General features: G+C 36.5%; 1 protein-coding gene across 2 annotated transcripts; it reads left to right on the top strand.

Annotated features, from left to right (window-relative positions):
• The first annotated feature begins 4070 nt into the window (after window positions 1-4070).
• On the top strand, window positions 4071-20359 carry LOC121427540 (protein transport protein SFT2-like). Of its 2 annotated transcripts, none has more exons than XM_041623986.1 (6): window positions 4071-4269; window positions 13063-13345; window positions 14215-14366; window positions 15416-15533; window positions 18687-18745; window positions 19164-20359. In XM_041623986.1, the coding sequence occupies exons 2-6, from the start codon at window positions 13082-13084 to the stop codon at window positions 19267-19269; spliced, it is 699 nt and encodes a 232-aa protein (XP_041479920.1). In that variant the 5' UTR covers window positions 4071-4269; window positions 13063-13081; the 3' UTR covers window positions 19270-20359. The 2 variants fall into 2 exon arrangements, with proteins under 2 accessions (XP_041479920.1, XP_041479919.1); XM_041623985.1 differs by having other exon boundaries at window positions 4073-4194.

Here is a 20359-nt window from a genome sequence, read left to right as displayed (position 1 = left end):
AAGCCGATCGGTGAAATTGTGTACTGGGTAGTCTGACATGAGCAGGTTGTAACGAGTTCTAGACTTATCTCAAGGTCTGATTGTTGGTTAAAATATCAAATAGGGTCTGCTACTGCAGACTACACAGGTAGTACAAGGTGCAATATGGCAAGATTAAGGTACGTGGCCTCACCGATGATACACATATTTTTTTTTTCATCCCACCTATTTGAATGAATAAAAGTATGAAGATTTTTTTAATTTGATGTTTTATAATTGTAATGTAAAAATGGCATGTATCACCCAGTGTGTTGGCTCGGTCGGGAGTTCAAGCCCCGGCCGCGTCGGTCCAAAAGACGTTAAAAGATGGGAGTTGGTGCCACCTTGTTTGTGTTCAACAATTCAAGAGATAGAGTAGCTTTCAGGATGAACTTCCTATTGAATTGATTTGTACAGTCCAAGTATTGATTTGCAAATAGATTCATTCTTGTAGCAAATGTTACTGAAACCTTATTATTTCTAGTTTATAAGTTCTATATTCCTAATGAAAATATTTATTTTACCAAGATTATCACAAGTAGTAAAATAATGCCCCATGCACAATATATGGGGGAAGTACATGAGTTTTTTTGGAATGGCCATAATTATGATACATGTATGTACACAATCTGGAAATTTTTTGGCAGCTGTTTCTTTCATTATGGATGTATTTTTTTTCTTTCTCTCAAGAGTGTTTATGAATTTGGACATCGATTTATTTCATGTATCTTCAATTCCATGAAAGCTTTGCACAATTTTTAGTGTGTGCATTCGACTGGGCAGCCCCAAAATTATGGAATTGCTTGCAATATGTAATTAGCTCCTCTCCATCGGTAGAAACATTCAAACTAAGACTAAAAACATGTCTTTTCCATTGATTTTCTATATATTTTTCTTTCCCTTTTTAAATTGTGTTTTTCAAGCATTTCAGGTGCTCTTGCAGCTCAGAACAAGTTTCTGAGCTCTAATTAAAGGACAAGTCCAACCCAAGAAAAACTTGATTTGAATAAAAAGAAAAAAAATCCAACAAGCATAACACTGAAAATTTCATCAAAAACGGATGTAAAATAAAGCTATGACATTTTGAAGTTTCGCTTCATTTCACAAAACAGTTATATGCACATCTCGGTCGGTATGCAAATGAGGGAACTGATGACATCACTCACGATTTCTTTTGTATTTTATTATATGAAATATGAAATATTTTGATTTTCATGTCATTGTCATGTGAAATGAAGTTTCATTCCTCCCTGAACATGTGGAATTCCATTATTTTAACATTTTGTGCTTCAGGCAAGGAGGTCCTAATCATCAAATTCATAAAAATTGAAATATTGTATAATTCAAACAATAAAAAACAAAAGAAATAGTAAGTGAGTGACATCATCGACTCTCTCATTTGGATATAACTGACTCGTTCATATAAATATTTTGTTTAAAATAAGCGAAACTTTGAGATGCCATAACTTTCTTATTTTACATCCGATTTTGATGAAATTTTCAGCATTGTGCTTGTTTGATTTTTCTGAGGTGGACTTGACCTTTAATAATTTTTTTTATGTGGGGCTGATAAATGTCTTTGCTGTTTTCGGATTTATATGGCATTTCTGTCTTAATAGTGGTGTTTCTATACCATACATTTGTCATATATTTCCTGAAGATATATAATCATATATTTGATTCTCAAGAGAAGGAACAGAAGAAAGATGTTTCTTTCATTTTATAATGATGCTATTCTGTTTGAAAAAAAAAACTAGCCCTGGTCTCAATGCAGCAAGTTATGAACTAACACTATCAATTGATAAAACGTAAACTTTTGGAAGGTATTTATTGAATATTTATGTTGATGATAGCATGTCAGACTTTCTTTGATAGTATTTGATAACTATCATTATTATCTTGTGTGGAAATAAAGGAATCATTTGAAATATGATCAAACTATATATTTTTAGAAACTTGTAAAAGAAAACATTGGGTATAATGATATACCTGTTTATTATGTTTGTTTATTTTGTTTGTAAATGAATTATAGAATTTTGAGTTGAATGGTCATTGACTACCGGGTCCTATTTCATGAAACTGTTCTTAATGTCGCAAATGACTTGACCAATAACTTTACTGGAACAACTGGAATTATATTGCAAGCTAAGTCAGTTTTTCACTCATTGAAGTGATTTTTATTTACAGATTAAGTTGAAATATGTTGGTGTTCATCAAAATTCTGATAAAATATACTCACACAAATTCATATAACTATTTGCCAGAATTTACGCTTGGCACTCCACATTCCAGGTCAGAGAATAAGTAGGTCCACTGGCGTAAATCCATGTGGTAAACCTATTATTTTTTTTTTTTGGGGGGGTGATCTACCCCCCACCTGATTAGTACGATGTCACAGATGTACACCAGTGTTTTGGTCTTTATTAATAGCTATATGAAACACAGTAATCTTATGTTTATGTATTGTTCTTCCTCTATTGATTGTTGCACCTGTATTTTTTTTCTTTCACTTTTTTAATTATGAAATATATTTCAGAAGAAACAAATTGTGAGTTTGTTTATTTATTGTTATCACATGTAATGCTGAATGAATTTGTTGGATGGGTATGCATCACATATATTCTTTTTTAGAGACATCTCACATGAAATATATCAAAAAGTAATTTTCAACATGCACAACGCTGATAATTTCATCAAAGTCTGATAAAAAATAAATCAGTGAAGTTGTTGCATTTTCAAGTTCTGCAATATTTGTGGAAACATTTTAGATGCATGCAGTGGGATATAATGGCCCACATTTCCTGTTAGTATTTTATTACATGTACATGGTATCATACTGAGTAGAAGTGTGTAAAAATATGTCTCCCTTTTAAAAATACAGTTTTCAGCCAACTGACACAAAAAATCTATAATCAGTCCTAGTTTTTCATTCTTAGAGGACATAATTTGAATAAGCATATTTCCATTTGATAAAATGCATAAGAATAAGAGGGGAGATGACATAATCCGTTAGCTTGCTCATTGAATATTCATGAGGACATGCATTGATAAACCCCTTTTACCCCCATGATTTAATGGTTTTACCAAAGATCACGGCAGATGCAAAACTTTGAATTCTTTTATTATTCCTTGTCCAATTTTGATGAAATTGTCAGGGGTTTGTTGGTCAGATTTTCTGTTCAAGTCACATAATTTTCAGCCTAGCTAGAGTACCTCTTGAGGAAAAGTTCACCGTCCCATCCGGAACTAAGCAGATATCTTGCTCCATTCAAGCATAAATTTACCATACTGCCTTTTGCCAAAAATTGATGGCTTTGTTCCATAGTACAATTGAAATCCCCTTTTTTGTCAATTCAGATCTTTAAGGGGAAGATACGTCACAATTTTTGAAAAAGCTTGAAAGCGAGAGAGGGAAGGGACCAAGATTGTCATGGGGCACTTATTTGTATTTTCTAAAGTGAAATGGAAGTATCCTGTGCACACTTTTGATGAATTTTATGAAAATTTTCAGAAGAATTTTTATATCATGGGGGGAGGGGGCTGCTCTCCTTGCCCTTGGGGCGTATGGCCTTGTGTATCTATCTATCTATCTACTTTCAAAATTCCACTGATTCAATCTTTTCCTCTTAATCTAATATGTAACTAGCTCAAAGTTGACTTTAATATTTAGTTTTACATTTTCCAATTTTTTTTTATTCATTTATTTTTTGATGGGGGGGGGGGGGTCGTTCATGTTGCTGTCTTCTTCTGCCCTTTCTGTTGTTTTGGCGTTGTTGTTGCTGTTGTGTTTTTTGCGTTTGATGACGTTCATTCATATAAAGATAGGCCTACTACAAAAATGAGACAGAATTTTCATTTGCCATTATTTTGTTTACATCTTGAAGATTAGTCTTTGTTAAGGTTTGATATTTTCGATTCCAGGTTTACATTGTCGCGAATATATCTTATTGATATTAGAATGAAACAGCTCATCTAAAATCGTGTAAAATTGAAATCAAATTTGATTTTAAATCAATTTTTTTAAATCATTGTTAGGTTTTCGAAACAAAATATATAATCTCAACGTCTGGAGATCCAGCTCATAGTGTGAACGTGGAAGTCCCGTGGAACCTCTCCCATATTTTGGACCGAGTCTGAGACCTAATCTGTTTGTTCTTTTCCTTTTCAGTTTATTAAGTGAGTGCATTGCAGGATCGTACATTAATAATTGAGACTGAGAGTTAGGATATTAATTCCACTGCATGTGTGACTGTAAATAATGATCATTTTATTCATATGACGTCTGCCTCGACTATTATCTGCTGTCGTTTTGTTGACCGGCGTGTGTGAGTCATGTGCACGCGTAAAGTAGGTACTGGTACTAGTGTTATCATGTTTCCGTGACAATCGTTTCAGAATTGCACGTTGATAAAATCGCTAGATACTGGGCGCTCTTTGTGCGCGTTCGGTTCCGTGGACACCGTACCGTTTTGTGTGTGGTCTTGTCTTGTCTAATGCCCACAATCATATTGATTATTATTCAGTGCGGGATTGCTGAGAGAGTACTTTCTGTAGTAATTGGGCCATGTACATGCAGTACCCTATATGTATTAATATGTGTATAGCTATAAGTCTTATGTATTGAGCTATGTTCATGTATGTATTAAGTCCATGTGTGCAGTGTGTAGGCGAGGAGCACTCCTGATTGGAGGAGCCTTTATATGCTCCTACGCCTGCTATGTACAATGTATGTATTAAGTCCGTGTGTGTGTGCTGTGTGTAGGCGAGGAGCACTCCTGATTGGAGGAGCCTTTATTTGCTCCTACGCCTGCTACGTACGTGTGTGCGTTGCACAGCACGTACACAAGCTGGTGCTGAGAAGAGTTCCAGAGGAGACACCGTGTAGACATAGAATAGAGAGAAGACCCCGAGACCGCCATCGAGTGAGGACCTGCATCCCAGAAAAGCTCCCCACTCGGCGCCGTGGTCAACCTGTTAATATTACTTATTAGAAGTCTGAGAATTGAACCTGTTGTCTGTATCTACCTTGTGGCATCGTTGTGCAAGTGTCAGGTGAGTATTATAGTTGTTGTCACTGTCTTGTACCATCGCAGTAACCCATCCACACCCGACAACTCATTCTCTATAAGTTTTACTTCATTGGCGCTGCGAGATTTCGGATCGTCCTGTGCGCCTATCATTTTTATTTTCATCATCTCGTACACGTTCGTATTTCATATCTGCTCACGAGATTGATTTGTGAGGGATTTTGAAATGAATAACGAACGGAGAGTGAGTGAGAAGTTTTCGAGAATTTTTAATTTGTGTGCCGAGGTTGCGTGGATATTCATGCATCTCGCACACAATTAGTTTTAGTTTTATCATTTTTCCGTAAATGATATCATTTCTTGTTTGTTACAAGTGGATTTTGATATATATTTGCAATTTCTAGGAAGTTATTTCATGTCCACTACGTTGCATTTTCATTGCAACGCACGTGGTATTCTCTGTGCACAGTACACCAAAGGTGCACGCGCCCTTCAATTCATTGTTTGGTTATACTTGCATTTCTCATCGCATTCTTCGCGAGTCTCTTCTATTGTGTGGCTCGCGGTCAAGAATTTCGTTCCTTGCATATTTTTGCGTAGCTTACCATCTCGCTGCTTTTGTTTGAGAATTCTTTGGAATTTACTACTAGGCTTGGATATTTTTAGTCCGCCCCTTGTAGTCCGCCATTGTCTTTAACATTTCTTCCGAATTCGGAACATTCACACCACACCACTTTCAAAAAAAAAGTCGGGTGTGAGTATTTGGTGGATTTATTGGATTGGAAAAGTTAATTTGAACTTACAATTTTCCCTCGATCCTCAGTAATTATTCCAGATGGTATTAGTTTCCTAGAATTTCATAGTCTTGTATATCGGGCAGTGTACCAATATTTTGAGGGCGTAGAGTTGCTGTTCATAGATTTTTATACATTTTCCAGTATATTTTTCTATCGACATTCAGCAAGTGTTTTTACAACCAGTTCTATACACATTGAGTGGCAGAAAGAGTGTTAGAAGTTTTAATACTCCTGGTTGCCGAGTTTAGTAATAATCTGAATTTACTTCAAACTTTTACCCAACTTGAAATTACATTTGTGTCGGTGGTTATAGGTGGGTTTTTTCTGAACTTCAGAGCTTACCTGTTACTAGAAAAATAGGTGGGTTTTCTGAGCTTCGGATCTTACCTGTAACTTGAAAAATATACTCTTGATTATTGTTTGATTTATACACATCTTGTGAATTTTCTTTAAAGCATTTCATTCATCACATCTGATATTGTGATTGTTTCTTGCACTAATTACAATTGTCATTCACTTGTTGCTAATTGTTCACCAACTCGGTAGACTTGTGTGTGTATATATAGACTTCTATAAATAATTCCAGTGTCAGACCCGTTGGGACTGGAAAAAATAGACGTCTGTATTATTTGTGTGAAAAGACTTCTATAAATATTCCAGTGTCAGACCCGTTGGGACTGGAAAAATAGACGTCTGAAATATTTATGTGAATAGACTTCTGTCAATACCAGTGTCAGACCCGTTGGGACTGGGAAAGAGAAGTCTGAATAATTTTATCTTCCATATCGAATAATTAGTAGTTTGGGCTGGTTGTGTGTAGGCTCCATAATTTTTCAAAATTGTGTGGTTTTGCAGAGAAACTGGTAGGCTATTAATTTCTTGATAATTTAGATATATTATTCTCTATGTTCTTCATGTTGCATGTTTATATGTCATTTGATTCTAGCTAAATTGAATCATCGCTATTTATAGATCTATGTGCTGATTTTGATTTCCATATTGCTTGGAGATCAAGAAATCAGCAGGTCAAAAGTTAGATGATAATAAAGATTTGTCTTAATTAACAAATATCATTGAAATATCTTTCGAGATTGTTTTTGACCAAAAATCTACCCTCGATCGCCTCGCTTGCGCTTGCTTGGCTCGAGTCATCACTGCCGAGCCAATCACGTGACTGCTACATTGTTCACTCGATCGAGATAGAGTCGTGAACACAGTCACAGCCGATCAGAGTTAGAATTTGCTAAACTCTGATTTTATACTATTATAGTGATTGACCGTTGATTTATTTTGAAGATTAGTTCTAAGTAGGAACTCGTAGAAGTCGATTTTGTAATTAGATCATTCTTTATTAGTTAATCTGAGTTAATCGAACGTCGCGCGGTTTTCAACCAACCCCAGCGCAACGCACTTCTGTCTGGCCCGTAACTTCAGGCAGGGATAACGTTCACGAGCCGGTAATTGTCTCCGTGAAGGCAAATTCTGAATGAATTTTCTTTTCGTCAGTTTTTACTGACAATTTGCTGGACTTAGCCGCCAATTGTCTCTTGACACAATATTTACGCAAGTGTAGCTAAATTCCATATTCCCATATTGATATTTCATGTTTTTAGATCTATCTAACTTTATCACCCCAACTTTGTCTGGTGTCGAGTAGTAGTCACCAGCCAACGACCTTCACGTTAGCCGTATACCTGTACCTGCGTGAGTGTCTGTGCAGTAGCACTTTGCATTTTTGTCTTTGAGATCAATTTGACTCTTACTGGAAATTAAAAGAATTTATTTGAATTCATTTAACCTCTTGAAGTTGAGCTTATCAGCTGAGTTAGAGCTGTGAATTGGTTTTCATGCCTAAAATATATTTCAGATTTTTGACGCTTCTGAGTTCTGTCTTTTCTGATTTTTGTAAGCTCATATCAGAAAAAAATCCATCGTGAGAATTTAATTGATCCCAAATAAATTTAGTATCTTCATATAAATAGTTTAGGGATTCTTCCTTTGCAGATAATCTTGTTAATCTCTCAGGTGTTTGTAATTTCCTGACAGTGTATACCTGGAGCCAATAAGTGCAATTGTTTTGTTTTGCTTTGCCTTTTGACTCGGTGTACACTTGCTTGAACGAGGACTTCGAATTTAATTTCGGGCCCTTAGTTCTTAAATTGTAGGAAATTTTTCTTGGAGGTTATCCTGGAATGTCTTTCTGTGTTTGAAATTCAGGTTTTCTTAGTTGATTAATTTTAACAGGCATTGTTGGATCAGGAATTTTTATTTGGAATAATTCTTGTAAATTTAATTAGATCTCAACTGAAGGTACAAGAAGTACTGAATTAAATTTTAATAAGCTCTTTAAGATACTTAATTTAATTAAACCAACTCTTTACTCTGATTTTAAGTGAAAGGTACAGATACTATCGATCTTTGATATCAGAATCAATGTTTGATATCAATTTTCTTTGAAAAAAAAATACTTTTGTTCATACGGTTTGCTCTGTTGTACTTTTGGAGCATCATTCTTGCGCTGAAAATTTCAAAATTTTTATTCTAGTTCAAGAATTCAATCCTTCAGTGAAACTAAAAATTTACTGCTGTCATTTTGCGCAAGTTGATTTTTAAATACCGTAGAGTCATTTTTAGGCTTGTTGCCATTCACTTTCATTTTTTTTTATTTTGGTAACTTATCCAATTAAATTAATTATCCACATTCTAAAAAAAAAAAAGACAAAAGAAAAATAAAGAAAATCGGATGTAGGATAAATGTGTGTTTTGACATTTATATATTGCATTCATCAGGAATAGACAAGTGTCATTGAATGCTACTCCTGTGATTGTTGAGGTTTCAATAAGTTGCATTCTTGTTAGGTTCTGTTAGTAGTCGTAGAGTAAGTAAAACTTATTGTCACTTCTGCGATTACTCAGAGAAGTAGAAGTTTGATATTCTATTCTACAAGTGTAGTTTCTGAAACTTGAAGCTGCACTGTAACTTGTAAATATACTTTCACTGAATACATCCATTGCTACAGGAGTGTGTACATACTTATATTATTATTGTTCTTGCAATACAAGTATTGCCATACTACACTCTTTCCTTGGCATTAAGTGTATTCAGTGACACAAGATTGATTATAAACTTAGTTAAGTTCTTTCACTGATCTGCAAGCCATATTCGGATAACTTACACTGTAGATCATTGAACTTGAATTTATGAAAGTATCATTTAAAATATGTTTAAGAACATGCCTTTGAATCACCAGGGTGATCATCAATAATACTTTTCTGAGTTTATTTGGAATTCATAATGATGCAAAGTGACATTGCAAGAGCAAAACAAAGATTAGTTGAAGACATTATAGACAGTCGTAATACTTGTAGGGGATACGTATATGAGTATTCACTGGCAGATAATCTGTACAAGCTTGGTTATTCAAGAAATTTTGTAGATGAATTTGTTTATGAGAAGTTTGATTGTTCAAGGATACATTATTTATCTGATCTTGATTTAACAGATCTTGTATATGAATGTGCTGATAAATGCCAATATAGATATGCTGAACCCAATACTGGTAGACAGCCTCAGGCTGATAATTTGCATCTGCATTCACCTTATACTCAATGTGAATCCAGATCAAACAGCAGGGTTCAGAATACAAATAAACATGATTCATATCCACAATCTTCCTCTCATACTTCTAATGATCATTCCAAAGCTGATGATAGTTATATGGCAATGATGATGCACTGTCTGGCTGTTAAAATGAAATTATTGTCAGAAGAACTGAAATCATCTCGGCATTCATCTGCTTTGGATTCAAGGCTTCCGCTCTTAGATCGAGGTTGCGATGCCCTGAGATCTTATTCTCGTGGGTATACTCCTGGTGCGCGAGTGTCCTCGTTGCCCAAGTCCGTGACCTTCGATGGTAGAGGGTGTTGGCACACTTTCATACGTAATTTCCAGCTGTACTCGGAAGATCGCGGTTGGGATCAAGCCCAACAGCTCAGTGAACTTTGCTTTTGTCTTGAGGGAAGCGCAATCAAATATTTTACATCACTTATTGTTTCTTCCAAAATAAACGTTCCCTATACAGATATTGTCAAGAAGCTTGAGCAAAGATTTGCTTCTAAAGAATTTCCTGTCGCACAATTGCAATTCGATTTTGCGCAGCAGGCAACAACCGAAACAAAGGGGGAATGGGCCGATCGTGTCCTATCCTACGCTTCACGCGTCTTTGACGGATTGCCTGAGGAGATTGTTGAGAGGCAAATAGTGCACAAGTTTTGTCAGGGTTCATTAGATCAAGAAGCGGGGAAATGCGCTATCCAATTACGTCCTCAAAATCTTGATCATGCCATTGACTTAGTTCGGTGGTTTCAGCATCGGCCAAAATATTCAAGACAAAGGTCTTACGATACTGTCGAGGAGGATCCCGGAAACACCCATACGGTTGATTCTGGGCTTGCCTCTAATGCTCAGCAGTCCTCCCTTAAGGACAGTCTGGAGGACCGAGTGCCCAATCTGGAGAAGGTTGATAATATTCAATCTGCTCTAGGGGCACAGATGAAGTCCTTCCAGTCCTCGGTCCAGGGATCTGTAATTGCTGTTCCAGAGCTGAATAGGCATCCACATTCTCCTTCGACAGAAGACACTGAATCCCAGGTGTCTTGTCGTGATGTTTGTTTTGCATGTAACAAATCTGGACACTTTAAGAGGAACTGTCCAGAACGTTTAGCAGTGAAACATGTAGATATCTTAAGTGTAGATGAAGTAACTGTAAATACCACATGTGTAGATGATGTAACACTACATACTACATGTGTAAGTGATGATACTGTAAATACTATAGTTGTAGATAATGTAAGTCTTGTAACTGTGTCAGAGGACAGTCGAGCCTCTACTGAGGATACCAAGCATGGGCAGAGTTATCTTGAGCAATTGCTTTGGGGAAGTACCCCTCCTAAGCTGTCCATCCTTGAATTCCTCAGTTCTCTCATCTGGTGGAACCAGAGATATGTCTGTAGTTTAAGTAATGGCCAATTTCATTTATCTTGTCCATGGCTCCTTCCTCCCTGGCCACCACCCCAAGAATGGAGTAGTATCTCCTTGATCAGTTGCTGAAAGTCCTGCAATTGAAATTTCTGTTATGCATTGTATTGTATTTCCTTTAAATGGTCACTGAAGGTAAAGGCACACTTATTTTTTAATAGTTTTTACCTCTTCAGGTGACATATGAAGTAATATGTGCAAACACTGGTTATGCAATAGATAATTCTTTTATCATATTTGTATATATTTTATACTTCATGAAGATATAGATATTTCAACCATAGATCCTTTACCTTGTATGCAAATAAGGCTTTATATACAACCCTGGAAATATTGTCATACAGGACTTTATTATAGAAGTAGTTTTTTCTCAAGGGAAAATACTATGTATGTATGTCAAGTCCAGGTTGCTATAATAAATTTGCATCAGATCTGGTTGAATTATCCTTACATTACATATGTTTTTAAGAGCTCAAACATATTACCAATCATATATCATATTTGTAAAGGTCACATTGTAAAGGCCTATATTAATTGGTAACAGAGCTCCAGCCAAATGTACGCCTTAAATATAAAGAACAGACTAACAGCTCAACTTAAAGAATCTTTTATGTAAATTGCTGGCAAGGCTGAACATCTTCTTTCAGACTTGCACGAAATAAGATCAATACATACACTGTAGACCAGACTGGGCCCGCCTGGCCAGATGAATACTTACCACCATTTGTTCTTGTTCCTCCATGCAACTACAAGTATATATTTGTTGGTCTCTAGTATTATGAGATTTATTTTTGCTGGACCAGCAATCTTTTTCTAAATGAAAGATTGTTATTGAATAATTCTATGTCCAGCTCAGATCACACTTTATGTGTACGGTATCGGAGGCATTTTATTGATGTCGTGTATTTAATCAGTTTTAATCATATAGGCATATATTACATTCTTCTGTCAGGTTCCTTCATATCTGTTTATATCTATTGAGATTGCACAATATATGTCGCAATCTGATGGAACCGGGAGGAATGTAGTAATTGGGCCATGTACATGCAGTACCCTATATGTATTAATATGTGTATAACTATAAGTCTATGTATTGATCTATGTTCATGTATGTATTAAGTCCGTGTGTGCTGTGTGTTGGCGAGGAGCACTCCTGATTGGAGAAGCCTTTATATGCTCCTACGCCTGCTACGTACAATGTATGTATTAAGTCCGTGTGTGTGTGCTGTGTGTAGGCGAGGAGCACTCCTCATTGGAGGAGCCGTTATATGCTCCTACGCCTGCTACGTACGTGTGTGCGTTGCACAGCACGTACACAAGCTGGTGCTGAGAAGAGTTCCAGAGTAGACACCGTGGAGACATCATAGAGAGAAGACCCCGAGACGCCATCGAGTGAGGACCTGCATCCCAGAAAAGCTCCCCACTCGGCGCCGTGGTCAACCTGTTAATATTACTTATTAGAAGTCTGAGAATTGAACCTGTTGTCTGTATCTACCTTGTGGCATCGTTGTGCAAGTGTCAGGTGAGTATTATAGTTGTTGTCACTGTCTTGTACCATCGCAGTAACCCATCCACACCCGACAACTCATTCTCTATAAGTTTTACTTCATTTCTTTCAAATGTTGTTGAAAATGGAATGCAGCCAGTCATTGCATTGCACTTAAAGTTAAAAGAAAACTTTGTGATTGTCTAAATTGCATTTCATGATTAGGCCCTACCAAATTATTTACAACAATCCTCATGACAATGTCAATTGAACTTGAGTTAGTTTTATGAATCTTTGAAATAATGTTGTTTTATGCTGACAATCATGACAATGTCAGTTGAACTTGAGTTTTATAAAAATCTTTGAAATATATCATCACCCACACCGAATTTCCCTATTCATTGGTATAAATTCATTTAGAATTGGTTTGTCTTTCCCTAAGTGATGCTTCTTTTATTTGTCTTTTGATTGTAAAGTTCTAATTTCTGGAGTTTGATGGATGGATGTCATTGCCTCTTACTTGACCTTAAAATTTGGAGACAGTTTAAAAATCACTTTAATGAACACTTACAAAAATGGGAATCATTTCCATATATAAATTTTAAACTTATCAAGTCAAATTCTCTTAATTGCACACATGTTGGGAGGGAACTTCTTTAACTATTCTTATTCAAACATTTTTTTTTATCATAAAAGGATAATCAATAAATACAACATGGCGGATCTAAAATCGGATCTCCAGTCGTATCTCTCATCCTCCTCCAAGTCCCTCTCCCAGTCCAGCAGCTCTCTGTCATCTGGAGCCAAGAACACCATGAACTCTATGACCTCATGGTTCTCTGGCTCAAAGAACAGTCAGGATGATGTGGAAGCAACAGGAAACCTTCTGACGGGTGCACCAAAAGATGCTGCCAAAGACGGGGGAGACTCCAATGGGTGGTTCACTCAGGCAGAAAAGGATCCACTCTGTCCATCTTTGGTAAGATTTATGGGGATGCTATGTAAAACAGGGGCCTGTTTCATAAAACTTGTTTTAATAATCCAATTTGATTGGCTGATGATAAACTTGTTATAAAATTATATATTTGTTACTATAGCAAGTATAAAATGGGACGTAGATGGGAATGGATTAATAAGCAAGAACAAGCTTTTGCCATATTTTTTTATACTGACTGGTACATCCATGATCTTGTAAAAGGGAACGTGAGAAAGGGTATCTTTTTCTTTAAATAAGGAAGGCCCTTTAAAAACTGGGTGGTATATTTGTTTACAATGATGAGCGGGGAGGGGGAGATGTCCTTTGTGTCTCCATTTCCCTTAACTCCTTTCAGCTCCCCGATCGTTTGCCATTTACTGACATACGGGGCTAACATCACTCAAGCTTGAAAAGATGGCAAGTAGGACTTGCCATACAAAGAGTTGTAATACATGTAGCTTCAAATCAAACTCGAATTGCAATTGATATTAGTTTGCTTCATTAAAAGACAGGGATTTTAGGTTGCTCACATTTCTATTGTGATTTAAGGATAGTGCATTACTTTGAGAGACGCAAGTTTTTGAATATCTGAAAACTCCTTGCCAGGTGCTTACCAGACGTAGCAACAAGTATAAATTGCAAAAGGGAAAAACATGTATACTCAGAAAACGAATTTCAAGAAAATATGAAAGGAAAACTCATCCCCTCTCAAGAATAAATAATAATAACACAGCATTTCTATTATGCAGCTACTATAATAATTATTTCTGCTGCCTGAAATTCAATAAATAAATAAATAAATAAATATAGGTAGGCCTAAAGGTAATTCATAAAAGATATGAAAGTAGAATTTAATGTTATTTTTTTTACAGAATCGGCAACAGAGGATCATGGGATTTGTTGGGTGCCTTCTGGCTGGTGTGTTCTGCTTTGTATTGGCCTGGACCTTTGCTCCTCTCATCGTCGTCAAACCAAGAAAATTTGCTCTTCTCTACACACTGGGTAGCCTCTTCTCTGTCAGCAGGTAAAAAATAGACATATCTATATATATATATATATGTGTGTGTATATATATATTGTCTCCCTTTAGTGTGAATATAACATGTTGTCATTTCCATAGGCGGCGGAAGCGGGGGGGGGGGGGGGACGTGTCCCCCCCTAAATTTGAGGAGGGGGGACGGTCCCCCCCTAAATTTGTTGTTGATGACCTTTTTTTTTTTTGCTTGTCAATTTATTTTCCTATGTCCCCCCTAAAATTTTTGGGTTGAGAACCTTTTTATTTTTTTGCTTGTCAAAAAGTTTTTTGTTGTCCCCTCCTAAAATGTTTGGCTTCCGCCGCAAATGGTCATTTCCCAGATGGAGTTATATTTTTCCCAATGGATTATAATGTTACCGAAGTGCACAGCACTGACGGGAAGTATTATCTCGAGGGAAATGTACCTTTGGAGAGTGGTGTTTCATAAATTTGTAAATTTATGCACGTCCGGAACATACTCTTTGGTGCAAAGTTTGTGACATGGGTATATAGCTCAGGAAAGGGCCGTGTGTAGACTGCAGAATCATGCATAACTTCTGTACGAATAGCGTTATGAAACGACCCCTGGGTCATGCTTTTCATAAGTTATGTCTTTTCTTCCCGTTGTTGCCCCAAATCATAAAAAGTTGATTATTATGGCAAGTTAAAAGGAAGATCAGTGAAGAAGATCCTGCAATGTCTCAAGCCAGAGATACAGGATCATCCCCCTTTTCTTCTTTTGACGAGTCCTTATTTATCTGACTGATACCACAGTGATATTGCTTCTCAAACTAGTCAAAATTAATCAAAGTTATCAGCTCTGACTAGTTGATGGACAAAATGTTTATAAAATGCTCTCCAGATTTCTGATGAAGCTGAAAGTATAGATGTCAAACCATACATGTTTGACAAAGAATTTTTTAGTAGTCTCCATATAGCTTTGTTATGTCTTATGTTAGGGATCAATTTTTTGATGTGCTCTCCACAAGAATCGAAAATTAATGTCTGGTTAATTTAATATTTGTATTTAATATGTTCGTATCTTTTCTTTCTTTCAGTTTTTCTCTCCTTTGGGGTCCAATGAATCATCTGAAACACCTTTGTTCTGCTCAGAGGTTCCCATTCACAGCAACATATTTTGGCACAATGTTTGCTACTCTTTACTTCTCCATGATTGTAAGTAAAATCTCATGTTCTTTATGGTTTATTCAAACTCCAGGGGGCGGTTTCGTAAAGTTAAGAGCAACTTTAGGAATGACTAGTGAATCGTTCTTACATACTGATTAAACACCAATGAACATTTAATGGTGAATATCATTTACCAGAAGAAAGGATCACCTGTTGGTCTCATGTTTTCTCTTAACTTACGAACAGCTTTATGAAACACCCACCCGGACCTTGTTACACAAAGGCATGCATTGCAATCAATTCCTGAATGTCCAATCAAGATCATTATTGCATGTACATTTTCTTTGAAGTACTTTACCCAAGCATAAGTTACTGTACTTTCTCACCTTCATGTTTCGGGGTCTTTGGTTCAGTGTCATAAATATGCTTTTCACACTGCATTTCCTTAACCCCATACTATCCTTAACCCCATACTATCTTTTTTTCAATTCACACTGTCTTTCTTAACCCCATACTATCTGCTCAACCGTGGTTAATGCCTTAACCCCGGACTTTCCCTCAGCTCATGAATATTATTGATTTTACCATACAGAGCGTGATTAATGTGCAATTCGACTTCCGTGATTGGCTAATGCTTAGCACCACATTTTCTTAGCCCTGTTTCGTTTTCACACTGCATCTCTTAGCACCGCAATTAGCACCACAATAAGCCGGCTTACCCTGCTTTTTTGCAGGGCCAGATAGTACCGTACTATTTACCATGCTAGCCCACTTTGCTAAAACGTAGTGTGAAAACGAAGTGGGCTAAGCTTAACCATGGGAAATTGGTGGGGCTAAGACCCCCCCCTTAGCCCCACCAATTTAGGACAAAAAGTGCAGTGCAAAAAGCATAAAAGACTTGTTATGATAACACATGCATGATGTTTATAACCCGTTTTGAAAGTCCATTTTTGATGCACGTGTACACGGCGTGTTTTTCGGTCGTGTACACGTGTACACGTTGTAAACACTGTGAGAGCGAGTTCTGTTTTCATGTCGACACGGACCCGCATCAATATGTCATAAAAAGGGGTCTATATAGCCCAAGTCATGGTTTTAAAGCTTACCTGAGAAGTTTGAAGTATCAATCCACAAAAATTGGTGCAAATTAAAAGTTTACTCGGCTTAGCAGCGCATTAAATTAATAAAGAATGCAAAAGAAAATCAGTGCAGGGCCCTAGCTATCGCCGACACTCGGTGGATGCGCATTTTGTATACTGTACCGTACATGCATGCACAGATCGCTGCAGAATAAGTGTAACTGAAGTTATCGATTAATTTTCATTATGTTGCCAATTTGAAGAGCGTTTGTTTGTAGGCTTGTGTGCGAGCGTATAACACGTAAGTTGTAGCGATGATCGCTATCGCAATTGGTGATTCTCAAATTGACTCTGAGTGTGATTGAGCAACGCTTTCGAGCTTTTGAGACCGGAGCAGACCCATTTCGTGCCGATTTCGTGGTACAAAAACGTGAGTCTCCAGAAAGAATGTGGATTAAATTGGCGATTTTGGAAGTGAACTCACTCTGGATTAATTGAAATATGTTGACATATTAGTAATTAAAACATGTGCAGTGTCTGAGAACTAAGATTTAATGTGAGGCTGTGAGCTTGTTTATGCAGATGCTACCGTGTACACGGTGATGGAATTTAGTACACGTGCACTGACTTGACCGTGCGTGTACACGTGTACCCGAAACGGGCCTAGTTTATAATTAATTATCTGTCAGGCATTCAGATTAAAAGATGAATTAGCAGGAACCAGCTTTAGCCATTTTTTTTGTTTACACTGACTGGTGCATCCATAATTTTGTAAAAGGGAACTTGAGAAAGGGTATCCAAATCTTCAAATATGGAAGGCTTTTTGAAAAACTGGTGGTACATTTTTTTACAATGATGAGGGGAGGGGTATCACTTGTGTCTCCATTCACCTCCCCCGATCTTTTAAATTTTATTGTAGATTTATTATTCTAACCTTTTTTTTTGCAACATACCCCAGGATGGTGTTTCATGATACATGAAGCTGTTTGTAAAGTTGCTCATGGGTTTAAAAAAAGATCGATTTCTGATTCTTTAAATGGGGAAAAAGCTGTCTGTTATGGTTTTTTTTATGTATTATTGTAATTTACACAAATCTTTCACATGAATTTTTCTGATAATATCTATTTTTATTCTACTGTCATAAACAAAATAAAAGAATGGTGTTGATTACCCATCCCATGCTTTACCCTAAATAGACTCGGCTATTTTGACGCTTAAGAAGACTGATCTCTGCCAGATCGCGACAAAACTTGGCACGCACATTACCCATGGCATAATCTACAAAACTGCAAGATCAAATTGTGCGAAAAATCTCATTGCTAACTGCTAATTAATGCGTAAAATCAAAATTTTTGCTTTAACTAACTAAATGATGCAACTAAAATGCTAATTTTTGGTACACAGACACTTTATATGAATCTTATGATGATCAAATGTACTACGAAAAAATTAAAAATCACATTTATTTTCTTATGTATTTTATAGTTTTCTAAATTTCTTACATATGTTTCTTTTTTTTACTTTTTGTTTTTAATTGTTTTTTTCAATGGAAATTGTTGGGGAATTTTTTTGGACAATAAGTAAGATGAAATTAATTGATTTCAATCAGTAAAAAGAAAAATCATACATTTATGAATTTTGGCTAAAAACTCTTATTTGCATTGGATTTGTACACAAATTCATGTTTTTGTGCAATTTTGGGTCTGCATGCACGGGGTCGCAAATTTGGTCTCAAAAGTTGCGCTAGACGTCGGTGAGCGACGCGGTCAACAAATTTCATGTGGCTGATTTTTCACAAAAAATGTTGAGGGGGTGGCTGAATCAGCTCCCCCAGTCTTTTTAGGGTTAAGAAGCACTGTTTATCATATAAATTTCTGTATGGGGATAATAATGATAATGAAATTATTTAGTGCATTTCTCAGTGATAAGTCTATGCACTTTAGAGAGAATGAGAGAAGCAAAAAAAAACAAAAAAAAAAACAAACATGCATAGAAAATGCCTCCTTCACAAAACAACCAATGAGTGATATCAATTTGTCTTTAATTATTTGATATGTATAACTCTATAGACATGATAATCCATTATTCTTTTTATAATCCATTGTTTTGTCTTCTCTTTCAGAAACAAGTTACCATTATGACAATCGTTTGTGCAATTCTTCAAATGTTAGCCCTAATTTGGTGAGCTTTTTTATGTAGTTCCCATGATTGAACTTATTAGTATGGAGTCTGGATTGAACTTTTAAGAGAAAATGTACAAAAAATATTGAGTTCTTGTGACTATAACTTATTCTTGATAAATTTCACAACTCTTAATACATTATCAAATCTCTTGAGACATAAATCCTTTTCAATATTGGAGAAAAATTGTATAAAATCTATAGTATAAAGCCAAGTTTTGTGGAGGTGTCATGGCTGAGTGGTCTAATGCCTGGCCTAATCAACATTGCTCTTTTATCCTACATCCAAAAAAATGGAGATGCTGTTCTTGGTAACAGTGTGTACTCTTTAAAAAAATATTTTAAAAAATGAAGATGATTTGAAAGAAACTTTGACACGACCCCTTGAGTGAAAGTATTTCTAATTCTTTGATTCACAGGTATGTGATGAGCTACATCCCTGGTGGTCAGACTGGACTCAAGTTTTTCACCAAAGTGTTCACCTCTTTAGCAGGGAAAGCAGTATCAAGTTCATTACCAGTCTGATCAAGCAAAGATTCAAGATGAGAGAAACTACTCTAAAATAGAGATACACCCAACCTCCTGTGACCACTAGGATGAGTGGGAGGGGCCTCTGTTCTTGAGTGGTTATACGTGAGGAAGTCAAGGACCGGTTCATGCTAAAAGTTTCACAGACACTGTACCTCTCCATCTGTTAAGGAGGTTTTGAACATCCAAGCAGTTGGCATGACAAGTTTCCGGATGTGGAGAGTTCAGGGGAAATTCCCCATCAGATGGATGTCTATGTGTGATGGTGGCACTTGAAGAATCTGATGATGAGATGATGGTTCGCTTTCAAGCTTTATTTCTGACCTTTGCCTCAGAAGAATCTGTTGAAGTGGTTGTCGATGCTGGTAAAAATGAGACAAATATGTTTCTCTATGATTGAGAGTTCATTTGGTATTAACTCTTTGTCCGCCGTGCACGGAATCCCCTATTGCCGGATTAGTTCTGTGGACACCAGAAATGGGTGCTCTGGATTTGCATGAGTAGTTTACATGGCTGTAACTTTTTTATGCTTTTTCCTACAGAAAAATGTTCTCAGTAAAGTTGTAGAGTATGAAATTAGCTTTCTATTGATGTATATTCCATAATTATTTACTCATGTTTAGAAGATATATCTCTGATCAATGGAAACCTTCAAATTTCAATTGGCAAACTGTAAGTGTACAGGCTATTCATTCCCAGATTTTTACAAAATATGAGAACAAGCTACTTATAACCCCTTTGTCAAATAATAATAGTACAGGCTCAATACACTAAGCCTAGGCTATTTTTTTCGATGGCAAGGCAGGAAGTGCAGCTTAGGGAGCTTAGCTTTTGTGATTGATAGCATTGTGTAAATCAATGTAATCGGATTGTCGTGAGATTTGTGCCGATCGGTGTACTTGGCGAAGCAGCAAGTGTGCCAATCGGCGAACTTGGCGGACAAAGAGTTAAGAGGAAGAAAGGATAGCCTCATTGATGGAGCCATGCAAGCAAAGAGGTGCACACCCCATTTATTCATGTTATTATGTTTTATTTATGGACCAGGGGGCCATTTCATAAAGCTGTTCGTAAGTTAAGAGCGACTTTA

The sequence above is a fragment of the Lytechinus variegatus genome, chromosome 14 (genome assembly GCF_018143015.1).
Source record: "Lytechinus variegatus isolate NC3 chromosome 14, Lvar_3.0, whole genome shotgun sequence".
NCBI lineage: Eukaryota > Metazoa > Echinodermata > Echinoidea > Temnopleuroida > Toxopneustidae > Lytechinus > Lytechinus variegatus.
Note: the sequence above shows the minus strand (reverse complement) of the source record. Positions and strands in the feature narration are given on the sequence as shown.

Coding starts and splice junctions, on each gene's coding strand:
- LOC121427540 (XM_041623986.1), top strand. CDS start 13,082: ATGGCGGATCTAAAATCGGATCTCCAGTCGTATCTCTCATCCTCCTCC. Junction 14,367..15,415: donor AGCCTCTTCTCTGTCAGCAG/GTAAAAAATAGA, acceptor TCTTTCTTTCAG/TTTTTCTCTCCTTTGGGGTC. Junction 15,534..18,686: donor CTCTTTACTTCTCCATGATT/GTAAGTAAAATC, acceptor CTTCTCTTTCAG/AAACAAGTTACCATTATGAC.